The 23,846-nt window shown below is 40.9% G+C and overlaps 1 protein-coding gene across 2 annotated transcripts in view; it reads left to right on the top strand.

Moving 5' to 3' along the window:
- The window catches only part of STMN2 (stathmin 2), a 44,846-nt gene extending 21,369 nt beyond the window's left edge, over positions 1 to 23,477 (top strand). For both annotated transcript variants that reach the window (XM_033126791.1, XM_033126792.1), the window contains exons 3-5: positions 1,674 to 1,846; positions 13,316 to 13,507; positions 22,115 to 23,477. In XM_033126791.1, the coding sequence (XP_032982682.1) occupies positions 1,674 to 1,846; positions 13,316 to 13,507; positions 22,115 to 22,174 (425 nt within the window). In that variant the 3' untranslated portion in view covers positions 22,175 to 23,477. The remainder of the gene's footprint in view (positions 1 to 1,673; positions 1,847 to 13,315; positions 13,508 to 22,114) is intronic.
- Positions 23,478 to 23,846: the final 369 nt, after the last annotated feature.

Here is a 23,846-nt window from a genome sequence, read left to right as displayed (position 1 = left end):
AATCGAACACCTCCTTGTAAGCACCCCAAAATGGCACTTATCATTATCAACAATACCGTCCTCACTTAATTCAGTCAATACAATCAAAATGGCTGATACAGTCATGTGTGTAGCAGATATAGCTGAAGCACGTTTTTCTGTTTGGCTCCTCATTATTTATCTTCTCCACATGTGTAAAGAAATACATTAAAGAGAAGGTAAAGGGACCTGTGGCCGTTAACCCCTTCTGTGCCTTTAAAGCCCGTTCCAGGACTGACAGGCATTTTCCTGCCAAAATGATTCTGTCATGACACAAGCATCATACATGCCAATTAACTTTCAAAAGGAAACGGCCTTCGTGCAAAGGGTTTCGCTTTCCAACAACAATTCTCATTAGAATGCAGGCCCAGTGCCTACTTTGTACAAATTCATTAATAAACTAGATCCTTAATGTGCTAGATGCAGCTCTGCCTAAATCCAGCTGTTTCTTCTGAGATTCCAAAACGTCATTCTGTGTTGTCACTAAGGCTCCAAGGACGGACACAGCATGGCCCCCCACTTCAAGGAACTCAGGGCCTAGAAGAGCACCCCACCATACAAGTCAGTAAGGAGGTCACAACATGGTTACATGCCGTGACAGAGGGTACACAGGTGCCCTGGTGGGACAGGGGACAGAGTGCCGGTTTCTGCCCACTGAGGGACTGAGGGGGGAAGAAGAAAGTCAGAAGTTCTGTATAAGCTCAGTCTTAGAAGTTGAACAGACAATTCAGCATCGCTTATGCACTGCTGAGGGTCTGATACCCTGCTTACCTTCCTCACAGAAGCAGCTGGTGAGAAAGACGTGGCTAACCGATTTCCAGTTCTTAACCATTTCTTACACAGACACAGGTTACAGCTTACAGAAGTGAATGTCACCCTCCCCCTCCTCTACGGCCTCTTTCCGGGCTCCTCTCTGCATCCTAAGGAGGACGTTCTAAGTAGCCACAAAGTCGGATTAAAGACATCACAGTGGGATCTTGTCTCGCTGTCCCCATTAGACAGTAAGCACTCTGAAGGCAGGACCCCACCACATGTCCTCCCCAGAGTGGACACTACACACGCTTGACGACTCAGGTCAACACACACACGGAAGAGCAGACTGTAATGCAGCTGGATGCTGTGCACATGCGCACGGCCGGAGCCGAGTCTTTCCAGGCGCTCAGGGAGCGATGTTGGTTCTAACAACAGCTCCTGCGATTTCCCACCACAGGATTATATATGTGAACTGGACGACTATGTTATTTTCCTCATCATTTGGCCTGAAAATGCCTCCAGCCATGGTGACTTCCACCAAAAAAAAAAAAATCTAAATCTGTGCTACTTGATTTTCATGTGAAGCTCATATTTATTCAAAAGGAAAATAAAGTTTAGTTTAAATCAATTCAGGCTGTTTTTTCCTAAGTATACCTACCATTATTCCACTCCCTATGGACATTTTTGAATTCCGCAATGTTATAAATATATCCATAATATGTTAAAATATATCCATAATTATACTAAAGAATGAGAAATCACAGTAGAGCAAATGATCACACATAGCATTTTATTCCTCTTTGAACATCAATGTTATTTTCAAGTGCCGGAATTCAGATTATTAAAATACAACCATGCTTCATGCTCTGTATGCTTAACATTTGCAAATATTCATTTCTCAGATATGGAAGTGAAGCAAATCAACAAACGTGCCTCTGGCCAGGCTTTTGAGCTGATCTTAAAGCCACCATCTCCCATCTCAGAAGCCCCACGAACTTTAGCTTCTCCAAAGAAGAAAGACCTGTCCTTGGAGGAGATCCAGAAAAAGCTGGAGGCCGCAGAGGAAAGAAGAAAGGTACCTTTTCCAATGGTTGTTTCCAATTTTTAATTATAGTTGAATACATTACAAGAGTTTCAGGTGTATAGGATAGTGATTAGACATTGATGTACCTTACGATGTGATCACCACAATAAGTCTAGTACCCATCTGTCCCCATACATGGCTTTTAAATCTTCTCCCTCCGTCCTTTCCCTCCCCTTGTCTCTCTCTCTCTCTCTCTCACACACACTCACACTCACACTCTCTCTCACACACACTCTCTCACACACATACTCACACTCACACTTTTAGCAGAGGTTCCCAAGGACAACGACACCTAAATACATGTGGGTCTTCCACAGACACAGATGCAGCCTGTGAACACTGCTGAAGCCCAACATGTCAGACACAAAGAGCCTCAGTGCCCTGGCGCCCTCCCCTAGCTGGGATGCCTCCGTGTATAATAAAGTCTCCCTGCCCTAGTCCTTCATCATAAAGGAGAAAGCACAGCCTTAGGTCACTTCACTCCAGGGTGGGGGTGGGAAGGCTGCAAGATGGTGACGCTTCCCTCTCGGGGTCTGCATCCCATCCCCAGTGTGCTGCGTGGTTTTCCTTGGAACTAGAAACTCCCGGGTCCTCGCTCTGAGGTACTTCCTGCCCAGATGCTTTGCACACCAGGGTAAGCGCCAGGAGCTTGCACCTGTCCTCCTCAATGCCTCGCTACCTGCCTTGAAGTTGCGCTTCCCAAGATCAGGACCCTTTCTGGGATCTGAGTATCTTCCAGTACCCACTTCCAAGCCTTGATGGTATATTTCTCTCTTTTTTCCATTGGTCTCTGTTTGTATCAGAGAGCTTTTCTTTGGCCAGATCTTTAATTTCTACAGTCAGATAACTAAGAAAAGCCAAGGTTATTAAAAATGGAGGGCACTCAGAAATCCCAAAGATATCTAGCGACAGAAGTTATGTCTGAACACATCTGTACCAACTATGTGATTATGGGAGCCCATCCCATCAAGATACTCTTGATCCCCCCCAAATGAAATTTTAGGTAATTCACTTCTGCATTGTATTTTCCACTGACTTGATCATGATCTAGTTTCAGAATCATGTAGTCACTAATATGCTGCATGCACGATCTTATGATTTGAATGGAAACTCTGCATTTATAATAGTTTATTTTATTAAGATGTTGCTTATAAAAAGTTAGCCAACATATTAAACATTTCTACGCTGGATAGTTAGAAAGAGAATGAAGATAGTCCTTCGCCTAAAGACTGAATTATCTGACAGGGTATACAGGACAAACCCAAATGTGTGTGTGTCTGTGTGCATGTATAATACATACATACATACATAGTATCAGATAACAAGGTTCAAAGATTACATGTCCTCAGATAAAGTCTTCTGAACCAGAATATACTTTTTGTTGTAATCTTTGTGGTTGAAAAATCGTACTGTCATGTAACATACTGGCTCACAATCTCAGTTTTCACTAGAGTGAGGTTCTCCAAGTGTCTGTGTATTTCTCTACATATATATTTATTGTATTTGATCAATCACTGTTGTTATAGATAAGGATTTTAAAAGAAGGAAACTGAGCTATTAATCCAAGTATATGTACAGGAAGTTGCTTTAAAAATATTTATTCGCTTTTTTTGTTATGCACAGCTTTCTTCTCGTAGTAAAGCTAAATGAACTTTTCAGAGTCACAGTCCATCGAGACTTTGCTGCCAGCAGATATACATGACTCACTACAATAGGAGACAGCATGTTGCACTCGAGGCAGTCCTCACCCAAGCAGTGGCATTTGTCATGGGTTGACAGATAAAGATGCTGTGACTTGATTATAATACAAACTCAGTAACTGAGCTAAAATTGAAACTCAGAGATAAAAATTCAACATGGTTCAGGATATTGCTGCTGTTTCTAGGTAATAGATTTAATTTGTGGGAAACTGTTAAAAGACAATGAAGAACAACACAGAGATGATCAAAATGAACTGGGTGTTCTCATAAAACTCCCTGAGTTACCTACTTACTGATTCTGGTAAAATCCCTGCCCCACTGACAGCAAGAAATTCTCAACTATTATACATTTACACAATTGAACGAGAAATTGGCCACGTGACTAAAAGACATCTACAAATGTAATCATCCAGCATTATGACTCCCAAGAAAAAGGGCTTTTTTGGACCCCTGTAAAATCAGTATTCCTTCACGTTTCTGGTATTATTTGTTAAAATTTTCAAGGCTAAAATCATTATATAGATGGTGTCCTGGTAGTGGAGTTTTCATTAGAAGAAAATGTAACTAATGAACAGAAAGTGCCAACTTGAAAACTCATTAATTGATTTTATTGTATTGGGCTGTACTGACTTAATTAGCTCTCATTTGAAGAACTGTTAATTCTCTTAAAAGCCTTCAGCAAGTGCATATATCTCCGTAATTATCTTAGTGAGGACGTGCATGGAACCAAAACCCAACTCAACTAGGGGAGAGACTCAAATCCTGGGACTGGCTGCAGATTCAAAAACAGCTGGATTCAGGAGATCAAGCAGCATCGTCAGAAAACTTTCTTTTTATATCTATTATCTCTTCCTGCTTCTCATGGGTTTTGATACTAAGAAAGTTCAGTTTTCGTCATCCCAAATTATTTTCCTCACAAATCAGCAACTCCAGCAGAAAGACAGTTCTCTTTCCTAATAACTCTAAAAAGCCCTGGAATTGAGTCTCAATGGCCTGGCCTGGGTCACATGCCCAACCCAGAGCCAATCACTGCAGCCGAGGGAAGGCAGCACTGTGATTGGCTAGCCTGGAGCACATGCGCACGCACCACTGACCTGCAGAGGAGGTAAGATATTTGGGGTAACGAACCTAGAGGAGTTATGCCCCCAAAGAAAACTGCCGTATTCTTACCTGAAGAACGGAAATGAATCTCAGACAAGCAAAATTACAGGCCTCCACAGTTTTTATCTGTAAATGTTTAGTGTTACTATAACCATTAGAATAATTATTTAGCTCATACACTATGAATGTGTAATTCTCTCCTTTATCCCTGCCGACATCCTTTCTGGTTATTTTCATATAAGTAGAATGAAAAAAGCCATCTACTCAGCTATACAGACTAGGGCTGTCCAATAGAAATATAATGTGAGCCGCAAATGTATTTTAAATTTTTCTAGCAGTCACATTTTTAAAAAGAAACATGAAAATAGCCATATGCAGCTACTAAGCTGGATGGCACAAATACGGATAATGAAACCAGAAAACTTCTAGTGAACGATGGGAGAACTTTAGGCCTAACTTTCTCAAATTGGTACCAGATAATTATTCAAATTCAACTTTATTTTCATTTTTTTTTTTGCATATTCTCTAAGAATTACATTGATATAGAAATTCAGAAAGTTAAAAAGAAACTTCCATGCTATGATTTCAATCTTTACATTATCATAATGAACCCAGGTGAAAACTAGGGCCTACTGTAAAGTTATACCCTGTTTCCCCGAAAATAAGACCTAGCCGGACGGTCAGCTCTAATGCGTCTTTTGGAGCAAAAATTAATATAAGACCCGTTCTTATATGAAAATAAGGCCCGGTCTAATATAACACAATATAAGACCGGGTCTTACATTAATTTTTGCTCCAAAAGACGCATTAGAGCTGACCGTCCGGCTAGGTCTTATTTTCGGGGAAACACGGTAGGATCTTCTAAATCCCACTTTCTTCCTTGCCTACCAAGGGTCTCCATTTTCACGTCAGTTTCTCAGTGTGGGCGGGGCTTCTCCAAGCCCAGTCTTTGTTATTCAAGGTACTCAGATCTGTTTTTCCTCTGTAGCCCTTAGCACAACTGACAAGCAGATGTTTATGTGCGTATTTATTTAACCCTCTACCCCCCCATTAGATTACAATCTCCATGACGGCAGGGATTGTATCTTTTGTTTAATTGTGCCTGGCAACAGTTAGTATTACAAATGTTTTTAAGTGACTACATAAATGATAAAGAGATAAATGTTAAAGAGGCAATATGTAACTTGTTTTGACTTTTAATTTCATCCTCTCATCCTAAAATAAAATAATAGTAAATAAATTTCCCAATTTCATACATCTTCTGAAATTGCACTAAGTAAACACTATAATCCAAAGAATTCTTAGTCTGGGGAAAATCAATCAACAGGTATTTATTGAGCACCTACTATTTGACAGGCACAGTGCTAAGCACTACGGATTCCCTCATCAACTTTACATTTCAATGGGGGAGAAACAGCTAATAAATAAGCAGATGTCAGATGATACTGAATATAAACAGGACAAAGGGAATCAGCAGTGCTGGAGTGAATGGTGCTATTCAGATGGAGTGGTCACAAAAGGCCTCTTGAATATGAGAACATTGGAAAAAGAAGCATGAAGGCAAGGAGTGAGTCATGTGACTTTTCTCTGGGGTTAGAACATTTGAAGAGAACAGCAAGTGCAAAGGCCCTGAGGTAGGAGTATGCTAGGACTGCTTGAGCAGTCACAAAGAGGACAGTGTGGCTGTAGTAGTAGCAGGGGAGACTGGTAGAAATTGTGGTCAGAAGGGATTACTTTAAGGATGTTGACCTCAAGTGAAGTAGGAGGTCATTAAGGAAAATAAAACCTTTTCACTACTTGATGTGGAGTATGGCATATTTTCAGAGAAACAACTGTTTCAAAAAGCTGGGTAACTAGAAAAATAAATACTGTCAGATAAACAGAGAAGACATGAAGTGTTCCGGACTAAGAGAGCAGTCCCAGAACTAAGTATGCCCAGAGTGAGCATGCAGCAAGTGTGTTTCACAGTAGTGGGCAGACCAGCAGTTTGAACTAGTGGAGCTGGGTGGGGAGTGGACAAGTAGTGAGGTGAGACTGTAGAGCACCTCGAATGCCAGATTAAGAGGCTCAAATTCCATTATGTGAATAACGAGGAGTCACTAAAGGCTTTCAAAAATTTGCAAAAGTGTAACCTAGCCCAGTTGGTCAGCTACATTTTCACTGCCCTGGATCCATTTCTTTTCCCAGACAAGTTTTTAAAGATTCTGCTTACCAAACATACTACATGTAAGTAAGTATTAATAAATTCCTCGTCGTTATAATCAAAGGAATCTGTAACTCAATCAGTATTTCTGATTATCATAAAATAATAGCATTTTCTCACTAGATTGGCATAATTCTAACTCAAAGTAAATAGAAAGATAGACGTCAGCACAGAGGTGAAACATGATTTCTGATAGGGCTTTTAAAACATAAAACGCATATCAAACCCTATCCCCCTTGAATGGCCTGCTTCTGGGAATACAGGGGCCGCATCTGGGAACCAGTGACCTCGGCTGTGTTACAGGCCTTCTGGATTTACAGCTGGAAGGCTGCCATGGAGGCGCCTCCATGTGGACCTGAATTCACTGTGCTAAGTGTTCTGGCAGTTTCCTATATTCTTTACTCCATGTGACCATCTGGTTCCTAAGTGGGATGATCCTCCCTCAGGCTCCTCTGAACCAGAATTAATGCTCCACTGATTCACTAGTGGAACTCTTTTATTTTAAAAAAGAAGACCTTTCCCTGCTTTTTCTCCCCTCTTTGATAATCTCTGGGAATCAGTGTTCATCTCCATGAGACCAGATTCTCTCATGATGTTCTCTTTAAGTTCCTATCTTGAAATCAAAGTTTCCATATTGCAACTGACCCACATGGGGGAAATGACAGGAGCACTTTAGTCATCCGTGCATCCATTTATCCACTCAACGAACATTATTTAGCGAGAGGCAGAAGTGTGAAGCTCAGCACACACCCCAGTGAGCCCAGGACAACTCCAGCTTACTCCTGCTGTTTTAATACCATTATTATTATTATTATTATTATTATTATTATTATTATTATTATTATTATTATTATTTCAATCTCATTAGTGTCCCAGTTTGGACGACAAATTATGCAGGCATCCTCAACTGAGTAGTGTTTAAGAGCGTTTTTTAAAGCACAGTGGTTAAGAACATGTGGTTAAGAGAATGTCTATTATTAAAGTCTAATTCTAACACTTAATGCTGTGTGACCTTGAGTAAGTCACTAACTTCTCTATGCCTTATTTTACCCATCTGTAAAATGAGACTGATAGCAGCATCGACATCATGGCGTTATTGTGAGAATTAGAACAGTTACTAACTCTACATAAAGATACATAAGCACCATGAAGGCACTGTTAGCTGTCTCTGCATAAAAACACATCCAGTTCCTGACCTCACAGATATGGTGATCTAGCAAACTCATAATTTTATAGAGAAGTTTCTCATTAGTGCCAATACTAAAATGTTCCAATACAATGTTTCATAAATATTTTTAAATATTAGGAATACTATTTATCAAAGTACAAAGAAATGTCATTTGATAGGTAACAGATAAATAAATAGGTCAACCCAACTAAAAGTGGCTTGAAAAAAATTAGTATTATGAAAAAACGATGAAAACTTACACATTTAAATGACAGTGATAAAAATCTCACACTAAAATAGATTAAATTAAAAAGAATTCTAACGAAGTAGTCCCGAGAGATACAAATTGGTATAGTGACAATATTGGCACAATCAACTCCAAAATCACTGAACCTCTGAAAGATGTGTTGCTTATTTTTAATAAAATAGCATAAAACTGATCATTAGTCACCAAACGTGATAGACTTACCTTTTCCATTTGTCGGCATCTCATACTGTAGATAGCAATTCAAGTCGAATCCCAGAAAAGGGGGTGGTTTGCATAGCAATGGATTCTGAACTGGATTATTAAGTGCTGGATTACTCAACATTCAGGAAGCATTCTACTCCTTAGAGAATGTGACACATGGGCCACAGACTCCTCGCGTGTGTCACCCCCTGGTTCTGCTTTGAGTGAATCACAGTAAATGCATTATAGGCTTTAGCAGAAGGGCTCATTCTAAAGGTCTTTGAATTTTAATCATTTTAAACTTCTCATTCTGCAGCTGATCCTTCAACAAACATGAATATTGTACCCTTTGGTTTTACACAAGTATATTCAGTTGTCATGTTTCAATAAGACATTATTTGTGACTAATTGGGTTAATGTTTTTTCATTGTTAACATTAAAGCCAATAATTAGAGACATCATCTAACCTACTTCCATAAAAGCATGTAGGTGCTAGGAGATCTAGTATCTGATAAATGGTTCTGGATGGCAAGTAATACGTCCAAGTGATCAGAATGGACAAGAAAATAAAGGGATAGAAAAATGTGTTTGCTTCAGAAACAAATGGAACACTAGCACTGTCTAAAATGTAGTCTTAAATCTCATATGCGTATCTAACGTAAAATGAGTTTTATAAACCACTTAGCTCAAAGTTATCTTCCATTTCATTTGTACGGTAATTAAACTCTTAGTAATATAAGAAATGGTAATGAACCTCTTCGGAAAACGTTCAAGTGCTCCTAAACGTATAATAAGTCTTCTCCCCATCTCCTTGTTTTTCCTTTCACGTGCCTCACATACTCATTTCAGTGCGAGGAGGTTTACGCCTAGAAAAGGTGTTCAGCAGTAATGTGCTTCTGACATTACAACAGCAAGACGGAGAAGGTTCCTTCATCTCCCAGAACACCATGTTGGATGTTTTGGCTCTATAAATACTTTGCCTTGACATGTGCATTATTATATCAGCTGATTATTAGCATGCCCTCATTTTCTATTTCGGTTTCTCAGTGACCTTCTAGTTAGGTACATGCTATTCCGAAAAGTTCCTCCACGGCCAGATCCTCTTCCCTTGAACAATTTATTTTTAACCACTTTCAGCAAATCCCACCTCTCCACCCTCCCTGGGAGTCCATGCAATCAAGATTGCTTTCTGCTAACCTACGCAAGTAAGGAATAAAGTAAGAGTATTTAGTCAATCATGTAATAGTACTACTCCTAAAAGGAAGGCAAATGCTTCCACTTTGTCACATTTCACATTTTTATTCTGCATCCTCATACTCATTTCATGTCATCTTTTTGTAGTTTTCTGGACTAAATGGTTCTTTGCTCATTGATAGAAATATTGGAACCAGAACCAGTTTTCTTCCTATGACGGCGAGGCTAAGCTAGATTTGCGAGAGAATCAATTTCTCCCAGGAATAAAGTTAGAGAAGTTATAGCGAGCGGTATCTGGACGCTCGGCTGTCAAAGAGGGAAGAAGTCTGACTGCAGCAATGGAGTGACAGCAGCCTTAGGAACCGAGGGAAGGCCCTCATGACCCAGAGCTCTGAGAAGAATGTAAGAGTTGAGCACAGATGAGGAAGGACCAAAAAAGGGAGCCATAAATATTCTCTCGGGGAGGAATACATTTCCTAATCGACTTCTCATCGTCTAGTTTTTTCATGGACTTGAGCTTTAAACACGTGAAACGCAGATAGTTATTAGGCCCTACCAATGCAGGAATTACGACAATGGTGGCTGCCAACCGTCCCTTCCAAGTCTGTAAACAATGGCACCACCCACAGAAGTGAGGAGCCCTGAGTGTGGCAGGTCTTGGGCATGTAGCAGTGGCTTCACGCATATACTGCCTTCTGTTTCCGTTTCACCCCGTTAACTGTGCTAACAAAATACCAGTGGCAGCAAAAGCAAACGCAGCTCAAGTAAATGCAACAGGCCTCTCTCCATGACTGACAGCGGAGCCCGTGGGAGTTTGTTCACACAGACAAGGCGTGTCCCATCAAGGCAAGAAGTAGGAACAGGTGTGCGGGGCTATATTAACCTTACTTCCCTGCTCAGGCCTGTTCCCCTGCTGTCTTTGGCTCTCACATAAGAAAATTAAGAATACAAATATAAACGTTAAGTTGCAACACAATTTAACGAAATGCCAAAGTTAATTCAAGCATCTGGAAATTAAAAATTATGCAGTTGCCTCTTGATAACTATCCGTGGTAACTCTCTCCGCAAGAAATGGCCATAAAAAAATCCAGGTAGCTTCTATCTGGACGCACTGAGGAGAAAGGAAGGGAAGGCCCTGCTACCACACTGAGCAAAGTTTCACGTGTCTACCTGCCTTTAGCAGCTCTGGCTGATGGACACATACTGTACAGAGGAAAACCACCGGAAAGCACTGTTATAGAGAATTTTGAAAAGTTAAGTTTTGTTTTGCTTTATTTTGATCTGTTTGGTTCTGTTTCCTGAAGTTATTTCCCACGATTTCCTGTCCATGAAGAGAGAAACCTAGGTTCCAATCTTTAGTTCTTTGACACATGGCACCCGCATTTTGTGACAACCCAGACTTCTCTCCCTCTAAAAAGTTGCCTGGAGTGGCGGTTATGTAGATTGAATTGAATTTTCGGAGATGAAGGCTCAGTTGTTTCCTGCTCTTTCTTTGAGGTGCTCACTTCCCTATGAAATTTCCTATCAGTACAGCCCACTCAGTGGACAAGTGCAGGTACAGGGGAGGGAGCTCGGAAAGGAAGGAAACATGAGGACCCCTGAATCCACTTACCGTTGATAATCAAAGGAGTCTGAACAAATGTCCTGCACACAGGAGGGGGGCAGAATTTCCCACTTGAGTTTAGCTGTACCAGCAGGTTCGATGGCTGTCATGTCCCAGTCACAAGGGTTTTGAGTTTACTTGCAATAATAATGGCTACCATTTTCGCAGTACTAACTTACCCTTGATTAGACACTGCTGAATACCTTGCAAACATTATTTCATTTCGTGCTTACAAACAATCCGATGAGATACGTAATGTTTTTACCCATATGCCAAAAACATAACCATCATCATAATTCCACAAAGACCTTTTTCAGAGAGAGACTTGAAACACACACACACAACTTTTCAGTCAGTCTGCCTCTCTGAAACAATTCAATAGTCCTGGTCGCAGAACAAAAACAAAACTAACATTGGACGCTTTATCAATAATCCCACCTAGAGGGAGGAGGATCAACCAGCTAAAAAATATTTGTCCACGTTTTTCCAGAAGGGCTTCATTTGATTCTGAACTTATTCTGTGTTAACATTTCCTCGTTATTTTTCATATTGGTTTCATGGCTAGCTACAACAAAGCAAGAACGTGCTGGGTCCACTAAAGATGTCCGCGAAACCATGTTGGGGTTAAAATTAGAAGTGGGGCTGGTTCCCAGAATTTTCTGTCTAATCTCCAGTGAGTCACTAAACACCTTCCTGATAAACTTTGGAACTGTGTTGAACACATCAACACAGACTCTTAAGGCTGTCTGATTTTACCATTCCAGTGGAATTTTCTCTGAAGAGACGTCTGTTCCCCTGTCAGACTGCATATTGTTTATACAGCAAGATTATCCAGTAAGACCCCACAACCACGACCACCAGCTGAAATGTTTTCCTACTAGTGATTTTAATGGTAATCAATACTTCACAGGCCATGCTTAGGTACTCACTCACATTTGCTCCTGTGAAGGCTCATCTCAGCGGACCAGCCGGTCCCAAGGAATTACCCAGAAACAATGAAAAGAGTGGGCAGTAATTTAGTCTTAAACCTGGATAGCTCAGGATTGGCTAAGACTTGTCTTAACTGTGTTATTGTGGGGCAGAAAACGAACATGGAAAGTAGTTAACACTTCCCGAGTCACCAACACAGCTAAGACTTCGACACAGGCCTGCCACCAAAGCCCATGCCAATGCATTTTTCAAGACGTAGACTGGGATTGCCTGCATTATAAGCACTGGGGAAGCTTATGAAAAGCATAGATTCCGGGCTCTCAGCCAAGAGCCACAGAGCCAGAATCTCTGGAAATAGGTACCAGGCCTCCACATGGCTCTCAAGGGTGCGGCGATGGTGAACACCCACTACGAAACCACGCTGCCTCCTGCTGGGCAGAGACTGGCAGCGCACAGAGTGCGGGGGTATGCGGGGCTTGGATGTTTCCGTTCTAACCACTGGGCAGCCACAGGGCTTCAAAGCTCACCCAGGTAACCTCAGAATAGTAAAGAAAGGCCAGAACAAACAAGGACTTTCCAGTTGTCTGTGGCCACGTGGACATTAAGTCTGCCTGCAGACAAGTCTCCAAAGGGAATCTGGCACACAGTAAAAGGGGGGACGGGGGTGAGCATGGAATAAAATAAGAAAGTGAGTTTGGCAATATGATTGGTGAAAGCTGAAAAGTCCATTGCAGGATCCATATTACAGCTGATCGGAAAACACTGGGGCAGGGAAAAGACTGGAATCTGCCCCTGTCCTCACCTGTTTTCCTCAGGCTTCACTAGATGCTGCTGTCCTGTGATTCACTACAGCACTGCATCAATGCTTGACAGCAACATATTAAAAACAAACCAAAAACTCCTCAATGAGGGTTAAGTGTTTCTTCTAAAACAGCCTGTCCAGAAAAATCCACAGCTGAAAACCCAGCTCACCACATTCTACAGAACACTCTAAAGTACCGAAGAGACAGCAGGGCTCAAGACTAGACGTACTGTTCATTTGCAAAGAACACTTTCTGGAGTCGGGGTCATTATTCCACCAGCTTATAAAACAGACGTGTTTTTCTTACCCAGTCTCAGGAGGCCCAGGTGCTGAAACAGTTGGCGGAGAAGAGGGAGCACGAGCGAGAAGTCCTGCAGAAGGCTTTGGAGGAGAACAACAACTTCAGCAAAATGGCGGAGGAAAAGCTGATCCTGAAAATGGAACAAATTAAGGAAAACCGTGAGGCCAATCTAGCTGCTATTATCGAACGTCTGCAGGAAAAGGTAAGGACAGAGCCCCGAGCAGAGGTTGCTTTCACACACAACACAGCTGGGTGGACTCCCAAATCTGGGCACCAGCGACTTAGTCCAAAACCTGTACACACCGAGGAGAGGTCCCTGGTGGCCAGGGTCTCCCAGGGCCACACTGACCCATGAGAGAGCAACAGATGAGGACCCAACACGAAGGCTGGATTTTTGTCCAACTTTCCAGGGGTGAATGGATTCAGGGAGGCTGCCTTGTGCTTTCCAAATGTATGACTGCTGGTCCAACCTTCAGAACCAATCGATGGGGAACACACAACTAGAAACATTAAATACTTCATACATATATAAGATATAATCATGTTTCATTCTACTTTAACCTTTAATTAATACATATGAAATATATCGATATTAAGTCGGGAAAATGTATTTGTCAGGAAAGGACAGAATGTTTACGAATGGTGGGAAGCCCATTCTCTCCGTGGAGGCACTCGGCTGTAATAACAGCACGACCAAAGGGAAGGGGAGCGAATAGGGGACATTCATTGCCTCACGTTCTGGTTTCCTGGTACCCTTCTCCTCACCGCCCTGAATGTAAAGCACTGATATCAGTCAGGATGAGCAGCGCTGGAGATCCTCCAGAAAACGTTCTTTCTTGCCTTTTTGTGGGTCCAATGCTATCTATCCACCGCCATCACCACCACCCCTCAAAAATCTTTCCTTTAAAAATGGACATAGAGCTGTGAGTAGTCTAGCTCTGTCCATTTCCGGACATTAGATTAGGCACTGAGAAAGATTTTTGAAAAAGAATATCTCCATCCTTTTCTGAGCAGTTACCCTCCCCTCCAGTACTGGCCGCTATTACGTGTTAGGCCCTGGAGATACAGGGAGTTATGGGCCTGTCCCTGTTATCAGGGCAATGAGAGTCTACAAAGAACAGCCTCCTGTTTCTGTGTAATTCTTAGGAAGCTTTATGTCACCTGTTAGAATTGGCCCATCTCATCTACGGATCAGGCAGCCTTATCCTGATAGTCTGGTGATTCTTTGTTTTGACTCCCATTCTCTAACTACAAATATCAGGCCGGAACCAAAGGAAATCAGACAGCAGACCTAAATGTATCTATACATTTCATTTCCTGGAGATTTTCATGGGCACCTGCCCTCTTAAGGAACTTCTGCAAGCTTTGTGGGCGTGGGCATGTGTGCTCTGACGCGGCGGCAGACAGAGAGGTTCTCGGAGGCGAAGGGAGAAGTACTGGGGACCCGGGCAGAACAGCCACTGAATGGCTTGGTCAAAACTTCAAAGTTGAGAGTCAGTTTACTTATATAAGCTAGTGCTTCCATACTCAGAACTGTGTCACTGTGGGTCGGGCCAGCACTGGAGGAGGCACCAGAATTCAGCTCTGCAGGTTACAGATGGCAGTACCACAGCAAGTGCTGGGCTGAGACAGGAGAGCACAGTTCCGTTGACTGAAATGTATACCCATGACCTTGAACGAGTCTTCCTCCATTTGCCCCAGGTGGCACTTTTCCACATAGCTGAGGAGATGCCTGCTGAGGGGTGCTGGTACCATGGACAGCAGAGAACCACTGAGCATTCTATACAGGGTAATTGTGGCTTGACCTTTATCTCAGCCATAAAAAAAAAAAAGAAAAAAATCACGTGGCATTGCTAGGAATGGGGCATGTTGATATCGATGCAGGATTCTCAGTCCTTTGGTGTCCAGTGTATGATCTTTATCACTGGCAATTCAAGAGCGTTAATAGTTTTGGAATTACACACATACACAATTGCTTTCAATTATAAAATAGTTCATAAAATTTGCATATTTTAACTAGTATTTCCAGTGTTAGATTTTACTAGGCAACTTATTTTTCTCTGTGTATTTATCTTCACCTATCTGCTGCCCAGCTCCGTTTTGCACTCTTCCGCAATCTCACGAAGACTTAGTCTCCTCCCCCAACACATACATGCATGCATGCATACATACATACATACAATTAGTCCTGGAAATCATCCACCTATGGCACGTTTGATATTCCTGAAATCAAGCTGCAGAGTCTCCAGGGGTGGAACCCAGGCATCCATATTTTTCTTAAACTCTCCAGATGTTCCAGTATTCAGCCAGGTTTGAGAACTAGTGGTTTATAGCTTATTCTGACCTAAGTCCTCAGATGATAGTATTCTATCCCATGCTAAACACGCAGCCCAGATCATTTTAGGACCATAGTTTCCCTGGTATTCCATAGCTAAAGAGATGCCTTTCAAATCTAGTAGGATCTTTGACCAGTGTCAGCCAAGATCTGTTATCTTCTCAGTAAAGGGAAGTACTCCTCAGGGAATACCAAATTTTCTTCCAGTTGATGTATTTTAAATACGTTGTAGATTTGGTACAATTTTTTGTTTACATATTGGTGTATGAGTGTGTACTAAGACTACTTACTTTGCTTTTCTCTAAAATAAGACAAAGTTTTTAATTATGACCAATATCTAGCCTTTTCTTTGAATGAAGTTACTGCAATGAAATTAGAAATGAAAAAGAGGATCAATAGTAATAGCATGGCTGAAAATGCATGAAACTACCAAGATAACAGAAGCTATTCTGAAATCTGCCATAGCAAAAGATTACTACTGAAATCACACCTATTAATGAATTAATCATTTAATGAATATTTATTCAATCCCATAATGTACTTAGAAACACAGAAATGGGGTGTAATATCAAAAAGTATTTGGGGCATCCAGTTAGCTCAGTTGGTTAGAGCGTGGTGCTCTTAACAATAAGGTTGCCGGTTCGATCCCCTCATGGGCCACTGTGAAGTACACCCTCCACAACTAGATTGAAGCAACTACTTGACTTGGAATTGATGGGTCCTGGAAAAACACACTCAAATGAATAAAAATTTTTTTTAAATTACCAATATTAAAAATAAAAATAAAAATTATTTAACAACCATCTCTTTCTCCACGCAGACAATGTAAAATCCAGCAATAAATAACCTAGCACCAAACACCAGAGAATAAGACAGCATGTGACGTGGCCAATACAGACAGCGAATACTGTAACAATAAACCCACATCGGGGCTAACACACTCTGTGCCCACCACTGGGACAGCCCCCGCAGCCCTGTCACTCAGCCAAGAGAGGTCATAAAATTCCACGTGAGCTTCTGCCACAATCTGCCTGGCATCCAGCCCTCAGTCCACGGCCTCAGTTCACAATTGAGCATCTGAGCAGAGCATATCCTCACACAGAACTCATGATGCTGTTTTCGATGTCATTCACTGATCAGTTCCAGAAAGCTCTTGGACTCCTAGCCATGTGAGCTCGAAGCCTTGAGCGAAAACTGCAAGCCTAAACCAAAAGCAATCCCATTTGCACTTAATCTACTGGAGAGCTCTTTACAATGAGAGATTCTGAGTTAATTGTCTGTTGTGGGGCCCAGTGATCAGCATTACTTTTAAAGTTTACCAGTAGGTGCTAATAAGCAGCCAGAGTTGAGAACACTGAGCTAAAGGCTTTTTAAATATGCTGTTATGTTGTCATAAATTCCATTTAAATATTTTTTATCTTTGTTCCATGAAAGTGCTCTTTGTTCTTTCAAAGAATGTTACACTCTTTTTTTTCTACTTTAATTCCTGTTTCCATAGTACCGTATCTCAATATTCCAGCTTTTTATATAGAAAATAATCAAGTATGGAGAGTGCGTGGGAGAAGGCATGCCTGTGCCACAAAGATCTGCATTAGGCTGATCTAGTTATGTCACTCACATTGAGTGACATGAATCGTCATACCCAGGACTGTAGTCTGTCAATTATGACTGATACACTGGTGAAGTTAAAAATGCTCTTATTCTCGGAATAGTACAAGAAACAGAAATAAGAGAGACGTAGTGGGAAGGATTACAGACACTTTCTTCCTCCCCTGAAGCACCAGATAGTAAGTATCCTGCAGAAAATTCACCATCTGACCCATCAGGAACCCTGAGTAGTAGCAGCTATCTTACCAGACCCAACCAACCAGGAACTGTAATGAGTAGTTAATTTTGAAAAATCAGTTAAAGCAGGTATAATCATCTTAACAATAACACATACATTCATTACATATAAACTTTTAACAGTAAACATTTAAGCATACATTCAATTCCAATCTTTTGGTGTAGGCCAGGATGTTTCTGAGAAGTGAATCAATAAATTGGGGTTCTGTGTCTTTTTTTTTTCTTGCATGATCCACACCTATATCACATTAGCTATGATTTACAGTTTCAATTTCTTTACAATGGAGTGACGACTAAAGACATCTGCAAAATAATTTGATGTAGAATTTTTAGAACTTTCCCCTAACTTTTATAGTTGATCCACCCAATAGCTAATAATACTTCATTTAATCAAATGTTTCTGAAGCATTCTCTCTATCCTCAGTTTTTCATACTGTAATATTATTCAATGAAACAAATTTTCAAATGAAGCTAGCTGAACAGGTCTGGAAATCTCATTGGCTGTGATCAAGCATATGGTTCAACAAGAGAAGGGACAAATACCGGGGGTGCCAAAAAAATGTATCCAAGTGGACACTTTGGTGAACGTTGCTCAAGCAGTAGTTTGCCATAATCAGAAGTGTCTGGACGCTGATGGGAACCACTCTGAGCACCTCTTGTCATTGCAGAAGTCAAATGTGTCTTGAAGTCATCTTTTGTTCTCAGTATATATTATTACAATTTTAATGGTCATATCCTTTCTTAAAATGTGTATACTTTTTTTTGGCATCCTCTGTATATGGAAATACTAGAGAAAAGACTGCTAGCCTCAAGCAAGTCAACACTTAGAAGCTCAGACAGAAAGGTGGCTGGAGGGAATGGGAATGTTAATTAAGCTAGCAGGTCATTTAAGAGGACGTCTACTGAACCTCGCTGAGTTGTCCATTTCCTCCTGAGTGAGTCACATCTTGCTTTTATAACTCTCCTGCATCACCCACGCCCAATGCCAAGACTGCCCAGCTCATAATATTGTAACCAACAGCAAAGGCACTTTCAGAGGAAGAAAAGCAGGAAACAGACGGCCTTCACAACTCCTTTACCCCTTCCGCCCACGAAGTACTGTACCTAGGAAGTGAGAGACTGTCTCCGTGAAATAGATCTCGTCACCTCTAACAATGTAGGAAAGGTCAGGTGAAAACCTTAAAGCCATTATTTTAAAGATAACAGTATCACGTAATATGTACCTTCAAATGATAAAAAAAAAATTTTTGTCTTAAAGGAATAAGATTCTGTGATTCTTTTAAGATGACTTTGATGATACATAACTCTTTAGACATAGACTTCAACCATTATCAGTTTCCATCTATTGTAGCCTTTCATTTTTTTCTCATCTGGCGTTTGTTTTCTTGTCATTCTGATTCACAAATGCCATTTGTGTAACTATTTACTATTGAACGTGTCTGATCAGTGAATAATGAAAGGAAAAGGGCATGACACCCAGCCTGGGCTGCTAGCTCATCACAGGCCAGCCACTTGGCACGTACCATGGCATTTACCCAAAGAACAACCCTGAAAGGAGATGCTGTCATTATCCCCATTTCACATCTAATGAACCTGTTTAAATGCAAGATGAGGCCAACGTCGTAGATGGGGATGATACCCTAAGTCACCTATCAGTAGTTCACACCCTTGCTTACATTGGATACTTAGGCTAAGGGTCAAGGAAACAAAAAGACCGCCTATTTCTCGGCATCCTGTACAGAAATCCCCCTAATCACATTCTTTTAGAGAATCAGAATTTTTCCTAAAACCACCTTTTATGCATTTGTGCATGCCAAAGGAAGAGCGGCATGAATGCTAAAACAATATTTATTACACTTCCATTCTGCTGATGGGAGGAAAAGGGTCAACTGCAGAGACCATTGCAAATTTAGATCTGTGGGGGTCTGTCTAGTTCAGAAGGCCTGACAGTGCCTGGCAAATATGAGAAGCTCAATAATGAAATGAATATTATCAGAAAAGAGCCTTACCTTCTTGATGAACTTAGAGTATTGCAGCTGCTTCAGTAAATCTCTGGACTCAAGTTCTTCTGATAATTGTAGACAGTTTGCTGATAAGAAAAACAGACTATGTTGAAAATCACATGCCTCCTGCATGTCTGCCTTCGATTCTCCCACATTTTTATATAAAGTGACGTTACAATTTCATGAGTATATATTTGATGAATTGAATGTAAAGTTTTCAAATAGATTGACTAAAATACCTGAAAACAAACTTTTCCTAGAAACTCAAAATTTATTTAAATTTCCTTTTTTTTTTTTCATGTTATCTCAAGCTCACAGATTATATTTGTTCTTTCCTATGGCAAAATCCATTTCTTCACAGTTAATTTTGAGTTTAATAAGAAGAGTACTCCAAGTAGCCTAATAACACTAATGATGTTTCCTATTATATTATAAAATTGAGTTTACATGAATGTTTAGACTTGAGGCTCTGGCTTTTTCTAGCATAGTGACGGTCTGGGCTTTTTCTCAATTTTCATCAGAGCTCAGCTCGCACTAATTTTCTTTCTGCATGAGAAGAAGATTTTGCTACATCTTTTGCCTCATAATAGCAGAACAAAAGGGAGCGTGACCTGCATCCATGCCAACCTCCCTGTGACAGTTCCAAACAGGACATGATCCCTATACATGCCTATTTCCCCTTCTCTTCATGGCTTTTGAATATACACAAAAAGCTCATTGAAACCAATTATATAAAACTGCTTTTAAACTCCTTCTCTCGTCAACTTCCTGCTGACTCTACTCTGTATCTTTGAAGGAAGTTCAGTGTGGCATACGCCTTTTTCTCCCAGAACCGATATTTGAAGAGACACGTTTTGTCACACAACGGTAAAACTGCCTCCTCACACTAATGTTGAGGTTGTGTCGTTGTGGCTCAGAGCGTGGGCTGTTGAGCCAGGCTCCCTGGGTCTGAATCCCAGCTCTGCCACTTCTTAGTTAGGTGCTCCTGGGCTGATTCCTTAACCTTTCTGTGCCTCAGTTTCTTCATCTGTAAAATGGGAACAATACTACAGCCGCTACTTAAGATTGTTTGTGAGAATCAAGGGAATTAATACAGGTAAAATCCATATTCATGCAGACCTGGTACACAGTAAGTGCTTAATAAATGCTCAGTGTTATAAAGAACCCTGTAAGCAGAGACACCTTGAGAGTAATATAATTTATCAAGATTTACTTTATAGCTGGTCAAGGTCATTGCCCCTGAACAAAAGGAATCTGTAGAGCCACAAGAAATTTCTGGAGCTACTGGGGGTAAAAATAACAATATGAACAATATTCTACGTAGAAAAATAAAGACTAATGATAATTAGCATTCTAAAGTTTTAATTTAACAAGCATTTATTTAGCATCTGGGATATGCAAGGCAAATAATGTGCTTATAATCATCCAGTGCAAAACGGGGTATGATAAAATACTAGATCCTCAGAAAGTTCAATTCCCAAATCTGCTTTAGAGCGCAGTTCCCATGTACGTAAGTACCCCGTCACATGCCATTTGCAAAACACTCTGGGGTGCCCTCTACGTGGAACAATGAGAAAATAGTCCTGGCCCAGGGTGAGCTCAAATATAAGCATCTGCTAACCGAGCAGACGAGACAGAACAGAAATGCCCACACTACAAGTTAGAACAAAATCACTCCCACACAAAAGGAAAGAGCTCCTCAGGTGAGCAAATGGACAGTGAGATTCCTTTTAGCTTGCAATCTTATGAAAATCATCGTGGAAAAAGGGACCACTGCCACCAGGGCCTCAAGAGTGAGTTTGCAATCCTGACCATATGGAGGCAAAAGACTAGGAATCTCAAGCATTGAAAACTACAGGAAAAGACCGTTCCACTAAACGGAAGCATCCAGTATGTGTAGCAGAAGGTGGTGCTGAAGACTGGGAAGGTCATTTGGACTCAAGGTTTGAAAGGCTTGAATTAACAGGTGAAGAGTTTGGGACGCATACAGTGGGTACTAGGCTTTTCGGGGGACCACTCGGTAAGGTATATAAATGTCTAACCACTCCGCTGTACAACTGAATCTAACATAATATTGAATGTCAACTGTAATGGAAAAACAAAATAAAAAATTCCGTAATTTTTAAGTAAAATATATAAAAAAAACTAAATTTAAAAAAATTTTTTTAATTAAAAAGTTTAGGGAGCATACAAAAAGTCTTCATTCTGCCTCCAGTGCTCCCAGAGTGCCCACTGTCAGTTATAAAACCCTTAAAATCTTAAGGGAAAAGACAACCACCATTAAAAATGAGACGGAAAACAAGATGACCTTTTGTTGTTATCCTCTGGATTTATACAGTGGTCGTAATAATTCAAAATTCTCTCATTCATATGACCTTTTGGTCACAGTTTCAGTCAAACACAGTGTTTGTTTCTTAAAGAGCTTGTAAGATGTTCTGTAATGTGACGTGTACTGGGCCCCGTGTTTTCCTTTCTTGGGAAACGAGAGAATTTCCTAAAGGTAGGTATCAAACTGGGTTACTTCCAATCAAGCACACAGAACACAGAGGTGTGGGCAGGCCTTCTTGGTTCCCTGTGGACCCATCAGCAAGGATCTGACATCTCTTGGCCCCTTGGTGTTTTTCAGGAGAGGCACGCTGCGGAGGTACGCAGGAACAAGGAACTCCAGGTGGAACTGTCTGGCTAAAGCGATGGCGGGTACGGCGCGCCCCACCTCTAGTAAATCCCCCTGCCTATATTACCATGGATCACGCGGTATCAGTATGGGAAATGTATGACATGGTTTAAAAAGAACTCACTATAAAAAAAAAAAACACACACACACAAAACAGAAACAAAAATAAAAATAAAAAAAAAATCAATGCGGTCTCTTTGCAGAATGTTTTGCTTGATGTTTAAAAAATACCTTGGATCTTATTTTGTAAATACTTACATTTTTGTTAAAAAATACAAGTATTGCATTATGCAAGTTATTTCATAATCTTACATGTCCTGTAACAGGCTTTTGATGTTGTGTCTTTCCACTCAAATGAATTGGCTAGGTCTGCTCTTTTCAAAGCTCCCCACGTCTAATGACCTTCCCTGCCGTTTTCATTCCAACAGAAAAATGAGGTCCGTAGACAGTCTATGGTGCTAGAAATCCACCATCGCCTAATGACCTAGACAGCTGTCATCTCTGATCTTGACCAAGACCATCCCTAGATCACAGGGGTTAGGACTCCACACCAACCTCCACATTTGTTCGCTCATAATCTACTTACTACCTAGAAACAACAAAACCGGGCTAAGAAAATCCACCAATCATAGCACTGCCTTCTTCTGCTCCCACTGGATTATGTGCCACAAATGTGCTTTGGCTTTAGAAAGGGACGAGTGACAGGACAGACCTGAGATCAATCTGGGTAGAAGCAAAAAACCGAACCTTTTAAAAGTGCTACCTTTTAAACAGTTCAAGCAGCCGTGAAATCACTCTTCATGAAGTGGGCTTAATTCTCTAGTTTAAGTTCTTTTGATGGAATGAATTAATGTGTCAGGTGGCTTATTTGTGGATGCCATGATTGATGATGTTCATTTTAAGCTCTTACCTATAGTACAAGTACATGATGCTACTGAATACTTTTTCACTTGGAAACTGTGAGCTGGTTGTTGCATTAAAACACACAAACACACACACAATCAAAAACACTGCGGACTTTCCCTCAAGCTGGTCTTTCTTCCCCAGTGTGAGGCAATCCTGCCTTTTGAAAAGAAAAAAATCACTCCGTCTGTGAGGGCTGACACAGTTAAGGGGGGTAGGCAGGGCATTTGTACCAACTAAGAATCACCAGATACCCACCATAAGTACCAATCACAGTTTTGAAGTTGTTTCTCCCCCAACTCCCAACTCCTGAAGGTTGCTGCCTGCATATTTACTCTTCATTAGTGCTAATTTCCTGTATGTCATTGTGAGCAAGCTGTGATTAATAAAGAATTGGAGTTCTGTGAACTAACAAAGGTTTGGTCTGTTCTCTCGCCCCTTCACGTGTCTGGCCCCGGAGTTCAGGTTTTGAAATGGCCAGTGGATTCCCAATCTCAGAAGCAAAGAGGCACTAGAACATTTGAGATCTTGCTCCCCAGCATATGCTGTCAGTTTGGCTCAAATAAACCCTTATTTAAAAAAAAAAAAAAAAAAAAACACACAAATTCTCATAAATATAGTTAAATTTTTTGAAAAAATAAGCACAGAGACAATAATTAGTGTTTGAAGGAAACCAGGTCGCTGCTGATTCACTTCCCTTCTGGAACAGCAGGCAGCCTCTTTCATTTCTCTCCCCCTCTATCAGGCCAACACAGCAGGAGTCCTCAATCTGTTCCCCTCA

This window comes from Rhinolophus ferrumequinum, chromosome 14 (genome assembly GCF_004115265.2).
Source record: "Rhinolophus ferrumequinum isolate MPI-CBG mRhiFer1 chromosome 14, mRhiFer1_v1.p, whole genome shotgun sequence".
Classification (NCBI taxonomy): Eukaryota; Metazoa; Chordata; class Mammalia; order Chiroptera; family Rhinolophidae; genus Rhinolophus; species Rhinolophus ferrumequinum.
The sequence above is the reverse complement of the archived record's forward strand: the minus strand, read 5'-3'. Positions and strand labels throughout refer to the sequence as shown.